The 24253-nt window shown below is 45.7% G+C and overlaps 1 protein-coding gene across 4 annotated transcripts in view; it reads left to right on the top strand.

Annotated features, from left to right (window-relative positions):
* The window catches only part of Dennd1a (DENN domain containing 1A), a 536773-nt gene that overhangs the window by 449849 nt on the left and 62671 nt on the right, over positions 1 to 24253 (top strand). For all 4 annotated transcript variants that reach the window (XM_026778778.1, XM_026778777.1, XM_013345984.2 and 1 more), the window contains 4 exons: positions 18986 to 19090; positions 19430 to 19517; positions 21388 to 21428; positions 23436 to 23507. In XM_026778778.1, coding sequence (XP_026634579.1) covers positions 18986 to 19090; positions 19430 to 19517; positions 21388 to 21428; positions 23436 to 23507 — 306 coding nt within the window. The remainder of the gene's footprint in view (positions 1 to 18985; positions 19091 to 19429; positions 19518 to 21387; positions 21429 to 23435; positions 23508 to 24253) is intronic.

Here is a 24253-nt window from a genome sequence, read left to right as displayed (position 1 = left end):
GAACAGTTCCTGCTCAAGGGCGTTCCCAGTCACAGGCAAGAAACTACAGATCATTATAACAGCCACCATTTATCTCACACTGATTTGTGTCTTCTTTAGGCTTCAATATGCAAGTTTTCTGTAGGCATTATCAGCTCCAAGTTTCAAAAGGGGTGGAAGACCACGGGCATGGAATCATCACCTGCTGGGGCTGTGGTGGAAGATAGAGAAAGTGAGGCAGGTCTGTGGCCTCTACCCCTTTTTCACTGGGCTCCTGTCACACTGTAACATATACTGAGAACCTGTAGTGAGGCTAGTGCAAGATGCTGTGACATACGGAGGGGCAGGATTCACAGTGAGGCAAATGAACCATGATGGGCTAGAGCCTGCCCTGTCGGTCACTCACCGTGAATGCTAGTAGCTGGAGTGTGTTGTAAGGAGAGGTGGGAAGGTGATGTGGGCAGGGCTCAGACAGGGAGACCCTCACAGTCAAGACTGTGCTTCTGTCCACTGCACCTTTCTAGTACATAGTACAGCAGCCTGTACAGAGACCATGCTCAATAAATGTTGGTAACTGGAGGGTTATCACAGTGAAGGCGGGGAGAATAGCAGACAGCTTCCTGGAAGAAATCTGCATGGTGCCCATGCACACATCCTGATGACCACAGGTTACTCATGCAGAGGCAGTGTCCTTCATTCGATGGAGAGGTTTGTGGGTTCTTCCTAAGCTGTCCATGCCATGGAATGAGATTACAGTCCAGACTCCTCTCTCTCTCCCTTTCACTTTGTGCCCTGCTAGATGGCCACTCACTAAATGGCTTGGAACACAAAAACTAGTGTTTCCTGGCATGGGCTTCTTGGATTCTGGATGTGAAGCTTTTAGGATAGGAATGCAGGCTTCCAAGAGACCAGAGATGCCAACTCAGACAGAAACCAGTCACTCTGACCAGATGTAGTCATATTGTAAATGTAATATTTCATAGCACTTACTGGATGTGACAACCATTGGTAGAAGACACTAGCCACTTTGGTACTTAGTCCTAAGTGATAAGCATGATTACTTTTTTATTGAGGAAAAATGTGTCATGAAGGACAGAAGCCCTGCTAGCCCCAGGTCCCTGTGCCATGTCTGGTCCTGAGGCAGGTACTTCATATACCCATCTGATCTTCTCAACAGCCACAGAAGACCCATTCCATACAAGGCAAACTCCTGACTCTCCCACTGTACTCAGTAGTAGGGAAGCGAGCCAGAAGCCTCAGCCCAACCCCAGGGGAACATCAGTCCCAACAGACTGGTCATAGGGCAGGCTCCGGCAGAGCCAGATGTGAGCATCAGGCTAGCCAGGATCTGAGTCCCCCAAGCCATCTGGGACCCTATGCTTTCCAGGAAGAGACAGTCTGTGAGATTTAGGCTGTTCTGGAGAAACGTTTGTTCACTGTGATCTTGTGGGACAACCTGGGCGGTGGGGGGGGGGCGGTCCTCTAGGCAGTAGACAAATGAATTCAGAGGACAACTTGACATGATCCTCTTGCCCATATGGAATACTTCTGAGTGTCAGCCCCTACTCTTGAGGATGCTTCCATGCCTCAAACATAATCCCTGCCCAGACCTCTACTGGACTTGGGAAGGAGGCAGTACCAGTGAATCTCATGCTCCTACTCATCCCTCTAGGGCTCTTGCCTAACAAGTAAGATGGTCGGTCTGCTGGATCCAGGCTGTATTGACCTATCTACTCACACCTTCTAAAATTACTTTAGATTCCATTGCTTTTCCACCCACTTACCAGGTTCCCCAGGCAGCCTGCTGAACAGGAACCCTGCTTCTACCTTGCCTTCTTAGCAGAGCAGAGGCCAGAGGATATCCTTCCAAACTGTAGCCATCTATAGCCCCACCTCCTCCCTGGCCACCCAACTGTTAGAGTCCCTGGTGCATTAGAATGGCAGCTACATGTTCCCCTGTGACCTGTGTCCATATTCTGCTCTTTGTGTCCTGGCCATTCTGGCCATCTCATGTCCTTTCTTTCCCTCCATGCCACTTAGCTTACTCTCCACTTTAGACATATATCATTTCCCGAGGAGGTTTTTGCAACTCCCAGAACTGCTATTGGTACATGCAAGCTTAACCAGAAGATCACAGGTGGTAACTCTGCATCTGTCCATAAGATAGACTGGCTTCCTCTAGACCCATCTTGGTCTAAATAGGCTCTGAGCACCCGCCTACTAAAGTAGTGAAAGAAAGACTGAAAGACTATGGCATCTCCCCTCCCTTGCAGATGTGCAGTAGGCTTCCCAAAGCCCTGGCCATTGAGCACAAGTACATGCTTACCAGGCCAAGGGGATGAGACTGGACATTGTCTAGAATGTTGTGTTTAAGAAATAATAATAAAGATAGTGAACCAGGCATTGTGGCTCACATCCATAATCCCAACACTAGGAAGCCTGGGGCAGGAGAATTGCTTAAGAGTTAAAAGCCAGCCTGGTGTACATAGTGAGTTACAGGCTAGCCTCAGCTATAAGTAGTATCCTGTCTCCAAAAACAAAATAAAAACAATGTCTGAGTTCCATGTCCTAAAAGTTGATGATGCATTCCTAAGCCACCATAAAAAAGCAGAATCCATTTAACATAAGAGATCCACCTGCACAAGGCCTTCTTGGATCATTCCACCCCTAAATAGTAGAGAAGAGAATGCCTGTTGTAAGCCTGAACGAAGTGACTGACCATCTAGTAGTAGAGTGACTGACAGAACCTGACCCACTGCCCTGTGCTTATCACAGAATCAGAGCTGAGTCCCTTTAGAGCAGAAATAGTGATGGCCACTGGGCAGAGGTTAGAGAAGCCATTGTCAATAGCACCCAGCTCCCCTGCCCCAGGAGGATAGCAAGAAAGTGTCCATGTGCCTTCTGTGGGGTCAGTTTGTCCCCACCATGTTGCTCTCTTGGCCCTGTTTCTTGTTCCCACTCTTGCTGTGCCTGCTCATCACTCTGGTAAGTTTCTGGTTGCCACCCCACCCCCTCCATCTCCACCACTAATAGCTGCTGTTTAGCTCAACCGCACATATTTTAACCTCATAATTCTTCCTCCTGAATCAGCCTCTGCAGATTCTAATCACCTCACTTTTTCTTCTTCCCTGATTTCCCTCCAATTTGGAGATTCAAAAGAGGTGCTTCCCTGCATGAACATGCTGTGATTCAATTTGAAAATAAATTCCTCCTGGCAGAAGCCATCTTTCTAGAGAGTGACATTTAAGACTGACAGTGGACAAGATTATAAACAGGTTACCAATAAGAAAAAAAAAATCCACGTTAACTGCATTCTGTGAAATTTTTAAAATGATGTGTGCATGTGTGTGTGTGCTCATGTCTGTAATTGCAGCCTTGCTGGGGCACTGTCTACTAGAAGAAGAATTCAGGGACCATGTGGGTCTCCTGTAAACTCTGTTGGTTCTTTCACTCTACTGAAAGCCACTTCATTTCATAAGACTCCCTCCCATAAAAAGAGTGGGCAGTTCATTCAACACACCCTGTGTTCAGTCCTGCTTTGTAGGCCAAGTCATGTGCCAAGCACCCCATAAATGAAGAGCTCATGTCCTTGAGGGAAAATAGGAATAGACAAGTACCTGATATGATACCATGAGAGCTCAAGGAAGACCCAGTGCAGCTGTGGGAAAAAGGACATGTGGAGGCCATGATGCTAAACTTGATTTGTAGGATGAAGAGTGCCTAACCTGATAAAGAAAAGAGGAAGGGCTTTCCAAACCAAGGGAATAGTGTGAACTGGAGTAAGGGACTCTAGCACAGCATGGGGTACAGCTTACAGGAAGCTGAGAGAGCTAGCAGGAATGGAGGCTTCAGGTTTGCAGGGGTAAGGACATGGTGGGTGGAGGAGGTGCTGGCATACCCTAAAAAAAAACGGCTTCAGAGCTTGTCACAAAGGCAGGGTAGAACTTAAGCTGAAGCAATATTCAAAGCCCCTCTCAGGTAAGGAGACAGCAGGAGCAGAAGCAAGCACCCCAGAGAAGAGGGCACTTGTGGCTACTAGGGCAGCCAAGGAAGAGGTCTGGAGCAGACCTGGACAGTCAGGCAGAATCAGGAGGGCCTCAGGGTAAGAGCCTTGGTGTGCAAGATAGCCCATCTCCAGGAGTAGTTGTTACCTTGTATCTCTTCTAAAAAGCAAGAGTGTTCAGTTCTTAAGCCCCAAATACCAGCTCCTACTTGGAGGCTTGGGAACTTCTATCCTGAAACCAGGCAATATATTGCCTGTAAAATTAATGTTGCTGACTTCTACCTTCCCCAGTCATCACTTCTAAATAAAGCTCTTTCTAGGCTTTCTTGGGATGGTCTTTTGATAGTTTCCTGCCAACCTACCAGTTATCATGTGGCAGCTTCTAGAGGGAGGTCATGGAACCATCCAGACCAAACCCTGGCATCCACACCCTTCCTTTTGGCACCTTCTCTTTTCTTCCTTCCAGACTAACCAAGGCCAGAGGGAGGGGAAGGCAAGACACTCAGCCTTAACTCCCACCTCTGGGCTCCCAGCCTCCTGGCCAAATGGGCTGCAAGCTTCAGGAATTCCAGTGTCCTCTTCCAAAGGTGTGTTCAGTCAATAAAGCAACCACCTTAAAAAGTTAAAGTGTCATCAAAAGAGCTGACATCACAGCCACTGCTTTTTACAGTGTTCTGGGATTCAGCTGATGATGGGCAGGATTGAGAAGAATGATGAGGATGTGATTGGAAAATGATCTTCAGATGTCAGTTTTCTTAACTGCTCCTCTCATCAAGAACAAATGAGGACTGCTACCTTTTGAAGGGTAGCAGGTGACAGAGAAAAGATTAGACTTGCCTGATTGGGAACCCATCCCCACCTGCTTGTTACAGGGACTTGGGCAAAGGTGCTAGACATTTCAGAACTTTATTTCTGGATCTCCAGGCACCCTCTCATGTCTGTCAAAAACACTGTTTACTTGGGTGGTAGCCCACATTCTAGGAGAAAGGAACCTAGACTGGCTTTGTCCTGACCATTGCAGTTCTTACATAAGGCCTGACTCATAGTAGATACATAATAAATAGTTTGTAACTCACTTTTAAAAATTACAATCATTTTGGGTGGAGGTCAGAAGAAAGCTTACAAGAGTAAGTTTTCTCTTTCCACCATGTAGGTCCCAGGGATCAAATTCAGATCATTAGAGTTGACAGCAAGTGCCTAAGTTGCTGAGTCTCTTGCTCACCCAATAACTAACTCACTACATTAGCAATAAATAAATTAGATTAGCAGAATGCCATTTGTGGCCTCCCCTCAATTGTTGATACCTGTTTTGCTATCACACTTCCCCTGCTGAAGTTCTGGCAGTTACTGTCATCCTATGGGCTTTTCCCCCAAGAATTTCATAATGAAAATTAGAAGACACAACACACAAAGCTAAGTCTTTTCTGTAACATACAGGCAAGAATGTTTCAGTGAAAAGCTGCATACCTGCCGTGTAGATTACCTGCTCACATTTCCATATCCATGCCTTGTCACATGCTCTGTTGGAAATGTGGCTTGGTGGTAGATCCTTCACCTAGTATGTATTAACTCTCAGCACTGAAGAAAAGAAAACTTATATTATGCATGTATGAATGCACTGTATCTTTATGCATTTCAGCATGAGAAGACCTTGGAATCCTTCCCCAAAAAGCATTCATACTGGTAACTAGAATAAATACTGTTGGAATATGACTAGCAGGCTCTCACTAAATCTATTATCATTATCATTGTCGTCATCATTATTAGTAATAAAGGATGGTTGTAGTGATTTGATATTTTCAAAGGTTAGGCACTGCTCACCACATTGTGAGAGGAGCTGTCTTTTTCTAGCATCCAAGCTTATCTTTATTCCATGGGCAGGGAGGTGGCCAAAAGTCCAAATACCATATACCCCTAGGCACAGACTTTCACCCCATTGCCTGGATGCTTATGTCCCTGACAAGCCCTAAAGGCCTTTTGAAGGCTCAGTAAAGTGACCATAACAGTTTCTGCAGCATGCAGTCCAGTTTGGTTCTCTAGGTTTGCTCCATCCCAGGTCTCAAAGGGTCAAATGAACCATCACTGAAGGGATTTGGTGCATGGTGACAAGAGCCAGGAGTTCAAAGGCAGGTTCCAGGAAGTCAGAACCTGTGGCTATCCGACAGACCTTGGGTAGGGCTAATTCTTTCTGTATCTCCCTAGCCTAGAGCCCAGGCTGTAAAAGACCTTGTTAGAACCTACCCAGGATTGCGGTATTTCAAAATTATATGAGTAGCTTTGTGGAGGCTAAGCCATGGCTCAAGAGTGTGTGAACAAAGCTTCCCTGGGTGAATGTGCATGGGCCAAAACTTCTAAGTGATCAGCAAATGTTAATTTCCCACCCAAGTGAGGAAACAGAAGTATGAGAGCCTGCAGCTTGACCAAGGAACATGGGGTCCTTAGAGCATCATTGCAGATCAGCTGACCGTACAAGTAAACTCTTGAGGCCACACTTATTCAAGATCTGCCTATCAGCATTCTGGGCCTTAAAGCAAATCTGGGTTCTCTACAACACTGTGACAGTGTTTATGGGGAATTTGGATCAGTAGAAACCCCTGTCACAAAAGGAAATTACTGCTAACTGCTTATCAAGACACCTCCAGTTATTTCAACCAGGATCCCACAGGCAGTCAGAGCCTGCAAGGCCTTGAACTTCCCAGTGGAGTGGCATCAGAAGTCACTTCCCTAAACAATTGCTTCACTACATGTGTAGACACTGAAGTGTGCATGCCACTCTGGCATTGTCTGGGTAAATCATAATTAATATTTACTTAAAACAATCATTAGTCTCTGCTGGATAACATTAAACCCATGTTTGCAGTATTTTTAGCTAGGCCTTCCCCACACCTGCAGTTGGCAGGCGAGTGTGTGGCAGCAGGAGCCCCACAGTGCTTCATAAACAAGCCTGGACACCTGGATGGGCCATACTGCTCACCACTCAAGCAGCCGGCTAGGACCTCAGACAGTCTGCCCCCCACTTTACTAGTGGTATCCTTCCTTCCTTTATGTCCTAGAATCAGAAACAACACATATCTCTTTAGTTGATGTGGCACCAGTGCTCAGACTACACCCACAGAAAAGGTTCAGGCTTTTCCTGAACCATGTAGAATTTCTCCAGTAAGGAAAAGGAGGGTTGTAAGGACAACTGTGATGAAATCTGAAACCTTCCATATACACTGTTTACTTTAAACTATATAACAACAACATGGCAAGGCAACTCCTCTCAGTGCCTTGCTTTTTCAGAAGAGAAAACCAAACCCCGTCTAGCTGAACCTGTGCTTTCCACTGTCCTGCTCAGCCTCAGTTGTATTTGATCAAATCAACAGAGGAGTGAAAGGGAAACTAACTGTACTGAATGCCTCTGGTACTGGGCAGTTTGCAGCTGGAATATGCTCACAGGAGGTAAGAGTGAATATTCTCCTTATACAGATGGGTCAACTGAGGATTTAGGCTTTAAATTTCCAGGTTCTTAAGCACTATAAACAAAATTTAATCCCCAGCCTGATTCTCCAACAGGAAACGTATTCCCACCTTACCAAGAAGCTTGAGAGACATTAGACATGCACACAGCCAATAGTGTCTGCTTTTGTATAGACCCTAAGATTTTGTTATTTCCTTTCTTCCCAGCTCATGTGAATGATCTGCTTAAATATTTTTAGGTTTGGACTGTTGAGATGGCTCAACAGGTAAAGGCACTTGCTACCAAGCCTGATGAGCTAAATACAATGCCCTGGACTGAGTAATAGGAGAGAACCTATAAGTTGTCTTCTCGCCTTCACACTTACACAGACACACCATACACACAATCAATATTTTTAAAAACTAGTGCTTAGTCAGATATGGTGGCACATGCATTTAATCCCAGCACTCAAGAGGCAGAGGCAGACGGATCTCTGAGTTCTAGGCCAGCCTAGTCTACAGAGTGATTCCCAGGACAGCCATGACTGTTACACAGAAAAACCCTGTCTCAAAAAGAAGAGGTGAAGGAAGGAGGGAGGGGGGAGAGAGAAGAAGAAAGAAGACAAGTAGAGCTCTGTGAGTTCTTATCTATATAGGTCAGCCAGGGATATGTAGTGAGACCCTTTCCATATATGGAAAGCTTGAGGTTTTATTTAAAAAGCAATTCTTTTTAAGTTTAAGATCTGTTTAGCCAACTCAAAACTTGCCATTATAGGAATAACTTAACATTTATCAGGAATTTATAATTTTTAGGGCTCTCCCATTATTATTGCATTACTCCTTTTAAAAAAAAAATCTGTGAAGGTGGCTATTACAAACTCCCATTTCACAAAGCATTAAACTGAATTTAGAGTAGCCAGTAGCATGCCCAAAGCCAGTGTAGGTAAAATAGGAGCACAGATCCCCACACACTGCAAAGGATTGCATATTCTACTAAATAAGGCCACAGAGTAGGGAGTTTATACACTTTGTATCAGGAGAATGGGCAGTCTTGCAATAGGGGAGTCTGGCTTCAAGGGACCCTTTGTTAAAGATGATGACATATCCTCACTTGCACCACAGGACCAGGCTGCAAGTTGAAGTGGGAGTTGAGTATGTAAGTAGTGGTACCCAAACTGATCTGTGAGAAAACTGGTGGATGGATCATGTTGTAGTTGGAGGCCGCTTGTTCACTCCCGCCTGCCCAGAACTCAAAATAATCTCACAGAAACTGTATTAATTAAATTACTGCTTGGCCAATAGCTTAAACTTATTTCTAGCTTGCTCTTATATCCTAAACCTATCTCCATTAATCTGTGCATCGCCATGTGGCTGTGGCTTACCGCGTAAAGTTCCATCCGGCATCAATCTTTGACGGGGCTACATGGCTTCTCTGTGACTCTGCCTTCTTTCTCCCAGCATTCAGTTTATTTAGTTTTCCCCACCTACTCTATCTTATCACAGGCCAAGGCAGATTCTTTATTCATTAACCAATAACAGCAACACATATACAGAAGGACCTCCCAGACCAGGAGCAGATATAAGTGACTTTACATTGGGGTTGGAGAGATGCTCAGCAGTCAAAAGCACTGGCTGCTCTTCCAGAGGACCCTGGTTCAATTTACACCACCCACAGGCAACTAACTACTATCTATAACTCTAGTTCCAGAGGATCTAACATCCTCTTCTGGACTCCTTTGGTACAGACATCAATGCAGGAAAAACACATGTATACATACATACATACATATTTTAAAAGTGGCTTTCCATTATGAAAATTATCAGTGAGGGCATGTGGGGTCTGGAGGGGAGCAGAGCTGGCATTTTTTGGCCCAGCAAATAGCTAAATAGCTGCCCATCTGCTCTCTGTCAGAATATGTTAGGAGTGCATCTGGATTGCTGCCCCAGAGCCTCAGCTCCAGGCAGGTCATGTGGTCGTCTCCACGACAACTCCAGGAGCGCTGGAAACTGCTGCACTTGGAGCCAGATGCTGCTCAGCACATGTGGTCTAATTAACCGGGGTTCCCTGCCTCCTCTGCCACCCACCCCTCCCAGCACAATCACTTTCTCCTTTTTCCTGCCTCCCTCCTTCCCCTGTTGTCCTGGCACTGTGCAGGGAGCTAGAGATTTTTGGGGGAATCAGACATCCCTACCCGTGAGGAAGATTCCTGGTGGGGTCGCTGACAGGCATCTAGGTAAGGCAATGACTAGACACAAATGCTCTTGCAATGAAGACCTTGGGTGTTCAGGACCCATAAGAGGTCCAGCAAAGGCCATGACAAGTGTCCCTGGTCAGCTAGACCTTTGAGTTAGGCTTTCAAAGGCATGAAGAATCCCCAGCAGAAGATGTGGCACATGAAAGAGCAGGAGTCAGTGGAACCTTCTGGAGAGTTGTAGTTTGCTCTGGTTATTAGAACACAGGGTACTTGGGGAATGAGGAGCTTGGCTGGCAAGCAGGCTTCTCTTGCCCCTCTGAACTTCACTTGGTGCTGCAGGCACTGGTGGCCGCTGTGGAATGAGGCTCTGAGTAAACAAAATCCCTTCAGGGAGTTCCTGGAAATTCTACCTAGGACCTTTCTTAGCTGGGTAGAAAATGCTTGGGAAGGAGTAGTCAGAACATGCTAAGAAGGGATGTTTTTGTGTCTTTTGAGCCAGCATCTACCATCTTGAATCACCAGCTCTCAAGAAAGTGTGCCCAGTGAGGGAGGAGCCACAGTCACCCATACATGATGTGCTTGCACAGCCCAGACACAGTTCCTGCTGCTTCCTGCCCCTACCCACTCTCTGCTCACACCTTCCTCCTACTCCACCTGGCCCAGCCCTGCCCCTTGGAGGTACTTTGCTATCATATCACCTCCTTCCCTTAGAGCCCTTCCTATGTTTCCCAGGCAACAAGATCATAGGTATTTGCTGAAGGGAGATTACTGGAGTACCTACCTCAAACATGATGGCCAACCTCAAAGGAGAGCCATGAAGGACATTACTGGTCCCTTGCATATGCTCAGAGGTAATAGCACTTTAACAAATATGCCATTTAAGATAGTGGATATGAAGTAAGGGATCTCCCTTGCTTCTCTCCATCTGGAGTTCTGGGCTGCACTGAGCCCTTCTGAGCCTGAGAGCCCAGGTCATCCAAACCCAGCACCCAGAAACACTGGACTCATTAACTGGATAGTGACCATAGTACACAGAAAAGGGCAGCTTCGTTTGATTATTAGTGGTCACTTGGATTTCCAGAAACACAGAAGAAAGCCCTGTCTGGACAAATGAGCCTTTTCTGAGAGTTCTGCAGTGCCATGGGAGAAATCTGGGCCTGCAGCTCCTTCTATTCTGTAGCCCTGGGCCAGGCACACTTCCTCTCTCTGAAGGATGTCCCGATGAAGATCCTGTCTCCATTGAGCTGTCACAAGAAGCCAGTCTTCAGCCAAGGATCATGCATGGGATCCTAAGCAGATTTGCACTCCAAGTAGCTATTGTGAGAGTCCCTTTTTCCCTGGCTCTTGTTTATTCTTGCTTCCAGAACCCACCATATACTGGGTATAGATTGTACATATTACATGCATGAAGTGAGAGCTGCGTGCAGTAGAATTAATGTGTAAAATAGGCAGAGACCCGCCAGAACTTAGGCATTGTTCCCTCAGCTAAGTGCTTGCATGAATCACTTTCAATCCCCACACCGCTGGGAAGCAGGGTCTCCCATCTCACCCATGAGAAACCATCGCAGAGGACTTAGGGACCTGCCATGAATTTCAGACATCATGGGTGGTGGATCCTACACTCTTTCTCCAGCTTCTTCCATTGCTGCATCTTCATGGAGTGCTGATGTGATGATCTGTTTCTCTGTAGAGCCAGGAAAGACCTCATAGAAATCCACCCCGTCTCTGTGTATAAATGACAGACGTCAGTGTTAGAAACTTCCTTGAAGATTTTACAGCCACCCAGCTTACAGAGGAAAAGAAGCAAGGCCAGGTCAGGTGTGATCCCACACATGCTCTTTACACCTCACAGAGCTGCCTTTTGTTCACAACTAGCAGCTTCCTGGGCACCAGGTCAGTGCCAGCACTAGACAGAGGACATCTGCGAGAGGGGTGATAATGAGTGGAGGAGCCTGGGATTGATAGCAAATTCCTGTGATTCAGACTGTGGACACTATTGAATGGCCCCTCCAATGTCTATGTCACCAAAGGACTAGTGGTCACTCCTGCTCCTTGCATGACTCGGGAGGGCTTCTTTTGTTTTATTCGCCATGTCCCTTTGCCTTTTCATATGGGATCTACAGATTTGCATGACAACTGCCAGCACTGGCTGCAATATTGATCTTCCATCCCAGAAACCTATGAGACCCTCAAACCTATCCCCTCTTAAGTAGGCTTTCTCAAACTATGCTTTTCCCACCCCACTAGGACAGATCTTCATCTCTACCCTGTGTAGGGAAGCATTAAAATGTTACTATGTTATCCCAGATCTGGCTCCCAGTAGCCCTGAGTTGATTCTGACACTGCCTAGCTGTCAAAACCACTAGATGCTTGATCCTGAGATCCCTGTGTGTCCCATTTGGGTTCTACCCTGGGAGAGAGCTGTCACTGTGTTGCGGAAATGAGCCACCACTGTTCTCTGGACATTAATCCACATAATGACTCCACCACTCAGAGCATTAGGTAGAGACTGCTCTTTGCACTCTATCAGTGAGAAGTTAGAGGCTCCAAGAGGTGAACAGCTTCATCAAGCATAGTGGAGCCATAGCCTATTTAGCATTGCTACCCTATAATCCACCTCTTTGGATTACTTCTAGAGCAGCTCCAGCTAGGTGACAAATAGAATCCTGCTATTATGTCTCTTTATGCAAGAGAAATAATACCATGTTACGTGAGCCCAGATCCAGGTAAATTTTGCCTCTGAACATAGGCCAGGTCACTGCCCAACTCAGTGACCTCAATCAGGTAACCTCACCTAACAGAGCCTCGGTTTCCTTCTCTGTGAAGTAGAGGTGACCATAAAACCTACTTCACAGGTTACCACAGAAAATAAACAGGGTAATACATGTAAAACCAGCCAACACTGGTGGAGTGCTCAGCAAGCGGTAGTTGGTTTTAATCAGTGCACCTGCTTTCCTGCAAGAGCTGATTCCCATCTGCATGTCTTAGGGGAGGAAAATCTTGAGCTAGTATGCACGAAGACCAACCTCATTGTGTCTCCTCTGCATCCACAGGCCTCCCTGCTCATCTGCGTTCCTGTGCTAATCAGAATTTCCTGACTTCTCCCTGTTTGTCTCCGTTAATGCTGAAGGAAGGGGCTCCTGGCACAGATGAGCTGAGGCATGGGCCGACGCGCCTGTGATTTGAATGTCTTTACTATAATCTAGCAAATGTGTGCAGGGGGCCTCTGTCAATACTGGGGCTGTGGCCAGAATGGGCAAATACCAGCAGCCTGGCCATCTCTGCCCCACATTGGTGCTCTGGTTGGACGCTCACATTTGCCCTAACTTAAAACCATCCGAACAGCAAGGCAGCTTCACAAGGAGACATTGATTCTTTGTTTAGGGCTAGTTACAGGGATGGGAGTCAGCCCCCAACACACTTCAGCTACTCCACACTTGCTGCAGAAAGCTGTCTTTATCCTGTCATTCCAAGGGTGACTCGACCCAGCCGTATCAGAGTCATCTGATTGACTGTGCAGTGATCTTCACCCCTCTATCTGCCTCATGACCTCATTGTGTGCTGTGCTTGGACTTGAGCCCAAGAGTCATAGACTGGAGATCCCTGAGACTTTGAGCTAAAGGCTTCACCATGAATGTTCCTTCCTCATGAGATGGGAATTATATGTGAAGGTCTTGGCAAGGATGGGACAAGCTTGCTTGGCACAGATGAGACCTCAGCTGACATAGGCCCCTTCTCTCTATGCTCATACTGCCAATGTTACAGCAAGGGAACCCACTGCTCCTCCCACCCTTCTTTTGTCCCTGTGTCCCAGTAAATAAAGATTTGGGAACTCTGCTCCACACCACAGGGGAAGTCACATTGGTCCCTTGGCAGCTGCCCAGATGACCTGTGAAGAGTAACCTTCAGACCAGCATTAAAACAAAATGGAGCTGTCACACATTGTGTTTGCTTCTTGTCCTTACTCTGAATATGATAGGAAAGAAAGAGACAGAGCGAATATGGCTCCTCTTCCTTTCTGATCAGTAAGGCAGAAAATGTGTGGACTATACCTATATCAAGAAGTAAAAGTAAAACAGCTGAGATGCAGCATTTCCATGAACTGATGAGAACACAGGAACTAGAGAGATGGCCCAGTGGTTAAAAGTGTGTAATAATCTTCCAAAGGCCCCGAGTTCAGTTCCCATGACCCAGTCATGTGCACGTACACATAATTAAAAATAAAATCTTTAAAAGAAAGAAACACAGGTGCATGTACCAGCTATGAAATACAGTGCCCATCAAATTTATTATTTTTTAAAGCCAATATCACATGGTATAAAATTGAACAGCAAAAATCATGCTAATAACTAAACATTGATTCCCTTCTTTACTTGGAGTGTCAGTATACTATTGTATCTAAACACCAGGATGGATTTTGAAAAAGAGAGAGAAGGAAGGATGGAAGAAAGGAAGGAGAGAGGGAAAGGAGGAAGGGAAGAAGGGGGAACAAAGGAAGGAATAGATTTTAGAAGCATTTTATTTTCAAGAGTGTTCATTTTACACTGGTCCCTGCTTGTCACAGGCAAGACCAATCTCTACCCACTATTATTTGTGGGAAACCCATTGTGGAAACACCCTCTCTGATGATCTGTTTCAGTTTTCATTTTGACACTGTGAGGGACCACTATCACTATTATCACCAATGAGGAAAGACAGATTGAGTTACCAGAGATTACTTGACTGCCAGGCAGGTTAGGGTTCAAGGCCTTTCAAATCCATGGCGTGTTCAGTCTTTACCATGTTGAGTTGCCTTACAGAGACTAAATGGAAAGCTTCAAGTTTTCGTCAAGGTTCCTTTAGCAAAAGCAGTCCTAGCCCTCTCCACAGGCGCCACTCCACACTGTGATTGTTTGTTCCCTGAACTTGGCAGAATTCCTTTAAAATAACTGACTTACTATTAGGGAAATTTTCAAGCCAATACCAAATAAACAATCACCTTGTACCCTGCCATGTTCTGTTGATTTTTTAAAATCATAATTAAGTTTTTCATAAAATTTCCCATCTTAGCCATTTTATAATGCAGTCCCATGTCCTTCAATACATTCACATGGGTGTGCAGCCATCTCCATTTCCCAAACTTCATCATTGTCTAAATCTGAAACCCACTAAACAGCTCTTCAACTGCCCCTGGCCCCCATTCTACTCTTTTCTCCAAGAATTTGATCACTCATAGTTACCAGTTCTTGACTGTCTTGTTTCACTCAACATAGTATCATCAAGGTGCATCCATGCTGTATCATGAGTCAGATTCCTTTTTAAGGCATGTGTAACATACATAAATACCACATTTTGACTCAACAGATAAAGCACCCACTGCACAAGCATAAGGACCTGACTTCGGGTCCCCAGCATAAAGTGGGCCCTCGCCACACAACCCTGTCATCTCATGACTGAAAGGAAATACAGCAGGATCTCAGAGCTTGCTTGCCAGCCAATGTAGCTAAAACAGTGAGCTATCGTTTGATGAGAGACAATATAAAAAGTCAGGTGGAGAGAGGCCAGCAATATAAGCAGGTAAAGACACTTGTCACTTATCTGTTTTCAATCCCCAGGATGCAAAAATAAAGTGGAGAGTCATTGAGGAAGTTGCCTGATGTCAACCTTCACATACACAGAAGCACTGCCCCCACCCCGCCCTGCATACACACACAAATAGCATTGCCATGGTCAGAATATTCTCCCATTCTTATATGGTCTATACCTTCTTCCACTTCCCACCTTTTACCTGGTGTTTTTATGATCTGTGTTTTATATTTTCATTCTTCTTACCCAGAACCTGGCTTATAAGAGCTGTTTTTTAAATGTTTGAATATATAGAGATGAATCTTGCAAAAATAATGGGTTTTTAATTTTAAATAAAATCTATAAAAAGGAGACTGCTCTTCTTGTCTTATGTTCAGTAAAATTGATGTTTTTGATAACAGTTAAATTTGTTAAGAAACAGAGGAGTTAGCAGGACAAAGAAAGTAGTTTGAAGATCCTGGTGGGGGTTGTGTTTGTACACCAGTACTGAAGAAGCTGTATGGATGAAGCCATTATTTCTGGAAGATTCAAACCTTTGGAGTCACGGGCTTCACCTGCAAACAGTGATTTAACTCATTAGTGATGGACTTTTCGATTGATTCCATATGTCAAGAAGACAGTCCAAGAGGGAACACTTGTCTTTTTGTAACAGAGGCCTTGATGGGGTTGAGCAGCTGTATTTTACTGTTCTTGGGGTCACAGATGGCAAAACTCTTTACTAATGCCATCTAAGCACAAATGCTCATGGCTTGACTCCCTGGAATTAATGTTCCCATCAGCAGGTTGCCCCAGTGCCTAGAGTGTCACCTAAGAAGACAAAAGGTCTAATCAATCAAATAAGAGAACTAAACCAGCAATGCTTGCAATTTTTATAAAGAAGAGAATTAACAAGAGACTGTCTATAGTTATTGAACTATGGCACAGTGGAAGCCATGACAGCTGTAGGACACAGGTATTCAAAGTGGAAGGGAAGAGCTCTGTGTGCTTACCCTCGTCCTATGGCAGGGATCTTCACTGAGCCCTTGCTTATCTCCCAGGGGGACTTATGTCTGAAGGGCTGGTGTTCTGCATCCTGAAGGTTTGTTAAGGAAACCCTTGATGCTGCGCATCTAAGACACATCTGTGGGACATCTCCAGGAGCCCACTAGTGAAGTGTGATCATTGTCAGGATCTTGGAAGGAGTGTCACTCCAGGGGATGAGTCCTCTGTGATTGGTTCTGGGCCAAGGTTCCAGGTACAAGTGGACAGTTCATCTGAGCAACTCTAACACCCTCCACTCTGAACACAAGCACCACTCATCCCTCATGGTATCCCAGACTTCTTTACCAAGACAGCAGGGTCTGTGTCACACCAAGGCCATAGGTCCTGCAGCAGGAACCAGGGTTGAGCTCATTCTGTGCTTAACTCACATCTCTGCACTTGTAACTAGAGCCCAGGTTCTACAGTGACCTCAGAGGATGTGGAGATATGTTCAACAAAAACTTGCCCTCGTAGGCTCCTGGTCAGAGAGGATGCTGGGAAAGACTGTTCTAGTACTCATGGTAATGATGTCTGGTAATACCAAGCAAGGGTGAGTGACTGCCACACCCAGGCCTGAGTCAGGCAGAAAGCAAAGAAAGTAAGGGTAACTATGGAACAACACAGCATATGGACCAGAAGGTGCTTTTGTAAAAACAGATGTGGAGGAGCAGATACAAAGGGACACAGAGGAACCATCCTAAAGGGCTACTCACCTGGCCAAAGACGAAAAGTTTCCCCATCTTCTCCCACACAAGACCCTGGTGTGTGTCACATATTATGTGGTATGTAAAGTTCTGCAAACAAGTGTATCTGTTCATGGGAATCACAGTATAAAGGACACTGTATAACGTATATAATGGTCATTACATGAAGGCTGCACCTAGGCAACTGGATTCCTGAGTAATATGGTGACATGATTGAACTTTGGCCAGAATTGATAGGAACCAGAATGAGTGAAACAGGACGGAGAGCATGAAGGTGAACCCCCACCACAGCAGTCTGGGCCTATGCCAGGGTCATGGAGGGCAAGCAGTGAGATCCCTCCCAGGCTGGGCAGGAAGGACATTGGAAGTCTAACAGGTCATTTGTGGATCAGTGAGGTTCTGACAACCAAGAAAGTGAGGCAATGATTTGGATGGAGATGGGGATCCATAACTGAGAGGGTGAGTGCCAGATACGGAGTGACAGGCTTTAGAGGGCTAGTGAGGTTCTGGGCTGGTGATAGTGTCAAAAATTGTCAGTGTATATAAAATCCTAGAGCGAATATGGCCCCAACAGTGAGGAGAAAGGCTTGAGGGGGTGAAATTCTCCCTGGACTTGGTTTGGTGGAGAAGGGCCAGTCCATGCCAAAGTAACATGAGCAGCTCTAACTCCTTTCCCAGGGACCAGCAGTGGCTGATTCCTCCCATGTGCCACACAGTTAGCAGCTCCTCCCTTGCTTCAGCTGCCAGGTAGCTCCAGAATAATTCTGTGACTTAAGTTTAGAAACTGCATGAGAAGCAGCACGTCCAGAACTATTTCTAAATTATTTCACAATGCGTGTGCCTCTCAGCCATCATTTTTCTTATTTGTTGTCTTGGATGCTTGCAAAAGTGCCTTAAATCCTTTGTAAACTTGAGGAGGGTTTAACTATAAAAATACATTTTTCCATTCTCATGTTTCTAGGCCATCCTTGCAGCCTGAGCAATGAGGCTGCCCAGTTGCTGAGTTAATATTGGCTAGATTGAAGCAAAAGGAATTCTTGGAACTTAAAGGAGCCAGACAGTAAATTTAACACGTAACTCATTAAATCAGGATAAAAGCGGAGCTTCAAACATCTTTTTGTTTGCCACCAAGTCCATGAAAGGAGGGAGTGCCCTAACACAGCTTGAGATGTAAAAGTGAGATCTTTCATAATCAGGGATGGAGACCAAAATTAAAGACATGTCTGCATAGACAAGTGCTGTAAGTGAGTTCAAAGAAAGAGCGAGGCGTTGACTATACAAGACCAGGATATATGTTTGTTTGTTTTAAAACTTAGAGCATCATTTTCTTGACTCAAATGTACTTTGTGGACAAAAACTTACTCATCAGATAGCTTAAACACAAACTTTTGCAGGTGGTAAATTTTATTTTTGATCAACCAGTATTTCGTAAATTATAACTTGCTATAGGTCAAGCTAGTGGGGGCCAGGCATGGTGGTGCACACCTGGAATCCCAGCATTGAGAAAGTTGAGATAGGAGGCTCACAAGTGTAAGACCAGCCTGGTCTACAAAGTGAGTTCCGGACAACCAGGACTACACAGAGAAACCCTATCTCGAAAAAAAAATCAACAAAAATAATAATCACTTATAAATGAGTTTAAAACTACTTTCCCCAGTTGGTACCTGAGAAAAGGCCACCAAGCACCAGTGTTCCCTGTGTCACCCCTGTCCATCTCTGAAAGGTTCATCTCTGCCTTATCAGGGCCCCTTCGACATGAGGTGCCGACTGGCTTCAGGGTTCTACCCCTAAACATGGCAGGATACATTTGGAAATCATCACACTGGCAGGCACAGTGCTAACTTGCTCTTATGATCATCAGTGTTAGGGATGGGGTGAATAGGGCTGCCCAGCTGAGCTTGATTGTCAGCCTCGCCTTCTAGTCTCTATGACTTGGGGTTTAATTCTTCCTAAAACAGCTTCCTTGACCATCAACTAGAATGACCAGTGATAGTACGGAAGTAAAGGAATAGGCAGATGTGGAAACCTGCAGAAGGGATGTTGCCTGCCTCTTACCATTATGTTCTTTCTCTATTTCCCAGGAAGAACCCATCACCTTCAGTGAGGAAGCCTTCGTGTCCCACTACCGTTCTGGAGCTATGAGGCAGTTCCTACAGAATGCCACACAGCTGCAGCTCTTCAAACAGGTACCCAGCCTCTCTTGGCCTGTGCCAGGCCTCTAGTGGGTATTTCTGTAGCTGTCTTCACCTTCAGCATTAAGAATGAGGGAAGGGAGCAAACGGACCAGGGGAGAACTCAGGGGCAGGGCTGGTGTAAAAGGGGCATCAGGTTCATGACAGGTCTTTGCCTTGCAGTTTTCTGAGTTAGAAAAACACAGCCAGCATTTTCGAGAGACTTGTGGTTTTCAAAGGGCCTTTCCCATCTTGAACAACTTGGCTGATCTTGAGGATAGACCTTAGTGCCCAGTTGGATGGCTCCCCTGTTTATATACAAGCTATGGTGTGTTTGCTTTTTTTTATTTCCAGTTTATTGATGGCCGTCTAGACCTTCTCAATTCTGGTGAAGGTTTCAGTGATGTTTTTGAGGAGGAGATCAACATGGGCGAGTATGCTGGTAAGACGCTGCCCATTGTGTTCCTGGCACAGATGGGATTGTTTTCTTCTTCAGGAGAGGGCATGGGGAGACAGACTTCAACCTTGACCTTGGAAGAGTTGGGAAATTCCTCATTGTTTTGTGACAGAATGCACGTAGTTTAGCCATGTGTAGCCTCTGATCCCAGAGTCATTACTCTCCTAGGTAGAAAAGTCTTGCAGAGTGTCATGGCCAGCCTGATGCAAGGGACACTTAACCAGACTCTGAAGTAGGGCAGCTAAACTCAAATGGGGCCCCTGCCTCATTGTTAGTTGTGACATCTGGGCCAAGTCATGTCCATTTTCCAGCCATTGTTCTCCCACTCCTACACTGACAGTGCCACAGATTACTTGGCAGGACTTCTATAGTGAGGAAGTGAGTTATGAGCAGCATTGCACAGTACCCCAAGACAGTCCTGATCATAGTGTCAATGCTCAACACATGTTTCTGTGTAGCATGAGCATCGTCAAGTTGTGCACAGTGATAAGTAGTCCCAGCCATGGAAGGCTGAGGGGCGATCACCTGAGCCCAGGAGTTGGGACCAGCCTGAACAATACAGTGAGACCCTTACTCAGACAAACAAATAAATGAAAAAAAAATGCATCATTGCTGGGTGGCCAGTCTCAAAGGGATCATCCTCTCATTTTTCAGTGGAAGCAGCTGGGGCGTGTCAGTAATGAGCATCTCCTGAGTCCCAATCTGGCTTCTTCTTCCCACACACCACTGGTTTTATCTTTGATGGCAGAGATGACAGTACATACACGTAGTTTCATGAAGTCAAAATAATGATACTATTTTACTACTAAACCTGTCCAGTCTGGGTTGTGCTGATGACCTGAGCAACAGTGCACACGCTCAGAGGCAACTTCACATCCACAATTGTTAAAGCAGTACAGAGTCTCTGGACATGTAGACTGTCAACAAGCATTCCCCGAACATGGTACCCAGAGCTGAGTAAACAGTTTGAGCACTAGCTTTGGTCCTTAGGAAAAGAGATAAACGACTAAGCCAAATGCAAATTAAACCAGTGCAGGTGGAGAGAGACTGAGTTGTGTGTGGTTGGAATCGAGCTCCATTGACTCTTATTCCACCATTCAAGAGCTTAAAGAAGGAGCAGACTCTGGGTCAAGTTCTGACCATGGCAGAGCGGTTCAGAGAGAAGACAGGCTCTGTATATTGCTGAAAAGTATCCTGCTGAGACCTCGTTGGCCCTCAGAATGCAATGAACAGGACTCACCCACAAAACCTGTCACCAGGAAAATGTACCAAAGGTAGCTTGTGTGTCCAGCAGGACTCCTACACTAGATAGTCAGTTCTGGTGACTCATGGTACATCAAAGAATATGAATGTGACCTGAGGGAGGAAGAAGATTTATGCATACTGTCATGGGTTCAAGCTTCAATGCCACCTAGCCTTGCACTATGCCATGACGATCAGAAGTTCAAGATCATCTTGGTTGACATAGAAAGCAAAAGGCCAGCATGAACTACATGACACTCTTTCTTTAAAACAAAAAAATAATTGTAATAGAAAGAAGAGAATGACACTCCAGAGGATCTAACATTTAGCTGCCTGTTCTGTTCACTTCGACACAGATGGCAGGGGACGGTAGTTCCTCTTGGTCAGAGTGCAAGGCTGTGCCAGTGGAAGCATGGGATGGAGAGGCAGGAGCTTTGTACTGTGGGCACTGGTACAAACAACTTACTGAGAATGAAAACCTGTGTCCTGACTCACTGCCACATGCTGCAGAGAGTAGCCTCCTCCCCTTCCTAGACTGTGAACTTTCCAGTCTGTACAAGGGCAATTTAAAGAATTATTTGAATGGCAGCCTCTCTCCCTCCTCTTCCCCTAGGCAGTGATAAGCTGTACCGTCAGTGGCTGTCTACAGTGCGGGTAAGTGTGCCCCATTCAGATCCACCCGGTTTCCTCTCGGCCTCCTGGTAGCCCTCTGCTCCTTGGCCACCTACAAAGCTGCCCCAAGATGCAGAACATGCCTTTCTCTCAACTGAAGATGCTGTTGTTTCAATGCCAGGCTACCATCCTATGGAAGAGACTAGAAGGAGACAGTCTCCCTTAATGGAAGACAAAGACGCAGGAGAGCCTGCCAAGGCCCATGGAGTGACGTATTGTTCTAGAACATTTCCTTCCATGACCAGGCAGTTGTCATAATCACAGGGAAGCCAAAGATGTGTCCTCCTTGCTATCCTTCAGTGTCTTTCACAGCAAGGGCTCCTGGGAAAATGAAGAACATATCCCTGGGAGACTTTTCTTCACCTCCTTACTGCTATTGTGAACATCTTGTCGAATTGGGAGCCAGGTGCTCAGGGATCCTTTGGCCTCTAAGGAGTCCAAATTTTACCTTACTTTTCCATGACTTTCTAATTGAGTATGTACTCAAGGCCTACTGTGTGCCAGGGACAGCTGGCCTCTGGGAATCCAGAGGGGGGCAGGTCCTGCCCTGGGGGAGCTCCCCATCTCGTTAGGGAGGCAGACACGTAAACAGGCAACTCCAGCATAATGTGATAAGTGTTCTCGCCTGTTCTGGGGCCAACCGCAGCTGCTGCCAAGCAGGTCCCGTGGAAGTGGCTGCAGTTGGCCAGAGTAAGCAGCTCCCCCATGAAAGACAGCCTTGTTCTTAGATGGCCAAAACACAGCACTTGGCACATCAGAGGCAAGCAATAAGGACCTGTTGATTGATTGATAAAGGGAGTTTCAGTACTCCAAAGGACCCTTTAAACGGGGTTCTGAGGAATTTTGGAAGGCAGCATGGAATAGATGAGTAGGTGAAACTTTCCTGTTCTTCTACAACAAAGAATGCTTTCCAGGTCAAACTGTAATGTTTTTCATTAAAACTCAAAATCTTTAAGGCAAGCAGTTACCAACAATTGTGCTAAAAGTTGAAATAACAATTACTATCATCGACATTTGATTAAAAGTCTTTCAGAGCATAAACCCCTGGGCCTAGCATTCCAGGCTCTGTAATAGCCACTCCATGTGGCCTTCCAACCTCATTTTCACCACAAGTCAAGAACCCCTTGCCCTCTGAGAGCATACCCATAGCTCCCAACTTCTGCACTCCTTTATGTATTGTTTGCTACCCCTAAAAACATCAATTCCTACTATGTTCCACATTAATCCCCCCCTCGCCTCCTGCATGGCCCAGGTCAAAGGTTTTCTGTTCAAGAGCCCTCTCCAGTCTTCTGGTCTCCAAACTCCCAGTGCAGCTCCCACCATCCAGATGTTACATGAACCCTGGTATGTCCCTCACCTACACACAGAGTCTGGTGGTCTTCAACTAAACCCTCCTGGCTCAGGGTCCTTACAGCCTTACAACATGTTACCAGGGTATGGTTGGAAATGGACTATGCACTTAGCTGACTCCTAACCAGTGGACAGCCTTTCTCCAATCTTCTTCCCATACTCCCCAGGGAAAGTGAGGAACCATAATGCCAGCGGGTCCTGTTTGATCAGGACCCTGTTTTCTTCCGTAGCTTGATGTTAGCTAGATAGTTCAGTTATGAAATATGACTGAACACTAGCTACAGTAGCTAGAAATTCTTTAAAGAGCTACTTATAACCAATAAGGAAACCCTTACCTCAGGTAGCCTGGACAGGAGCAGGTACTAAGCAGAACATTGAGCCCACTGTCTTCCCTTGACTAGTTATCGTGTGCCTCTTCCCCAGTCCCCACACATGCTTACAAACACACACACACACACACACACACACACACAGAGTCTGCCATAGCCCTAACTGACCCCATCCAGTGACCACCTGGGCCTGCTTCTCTTCTTACACACTCTGGAAATGTTGCCTGGCTTGATTAAAGAGAAACACTCATTGTTGGTGCTGGCCCACTCTCTCTCTTGCCCACATCGCTGATTGACATTTTTATTACAGAAAGGAAGTGGAGCAATTCTGAATACTGTAAAAACAAAAGCTAACCCAGCCATGAAGACTGTCTACAAGTTTGTAAGTACTGGTCACAGTCTGGAAGCCATGGTGGGTTCTTTCATGTAACCTCTTTTGTTGTTCTTGTTGTTCTTTCATGTAACCTCTTTTGTTGTTCTTATTGTTGGTTTTGGTTTGTTTGTTTTTTTCAAGACAGGGTTTTTTTCTGTGTAGCCCTGGCTGTCCTGGAACTCACTCTGTAGATCATGCTGGCTTTAAACTCAGAGATCTTCCTGTCTCTGCCTCCCAAGTACTAGGATTAAAAATGTGTACCACCACACCCAACACAACCTGATTCTTTAGTATATCAATATCTAGATTGCAGAAGTGATCAAAGAGTGGCCATGCCATTTCTTAACAGTCTCAGTGTTCTGAGAATTGCTTGGCATTGCTGTTTTATGTGCATGGTGGGAGACCACCCCTCATTTCTAATCTCTCCATGTCAGGTTACATGTATAGTTACATAACAGGGAATGTGGAGACCAGTTGGGGAGGGCCTCTGTTTTATAACCATGACTATGTGCATGATGAGAAGACCCCTCAGTTCTGTCCCGAATTCTTCATCCTCTCTTTTAGCACTGCTCTATAAGAAGTACACTGTGAGACTGGGGCCCACAGCAGGTGAGGGGGATCTGGCAGCTCCGGCACTTCATCTCTCACAAACCTCAAGCACTGTTCTTGTGGTTTTTTTCCTCCTTAATCATTTGACCCTGAGCTACACACATGGGTTGGCTTTGTTTTATTTTTATTTTTAATTGTATCAGTGC

Source organism: Microtus ochrogaster, chromosome 4, assembly GCF_000317375.1.
Source record: "Microtus ochrogaster isolate Prairie Vole_2 chromosome 4, MicOch1.0, whole genome shotgun sequence".
Lineage (NCBI taxonomy): Eukaryota > Metazoa > Chordata > Mammalia > Rodentia > Cricetidae > Microtus > Microtus ochrogaster.
The sequence above is the reverse complement of the archived record's forward strand: the minus strand, read 5'-3'. Positions and strand labels throughout refer to the sequence as shown.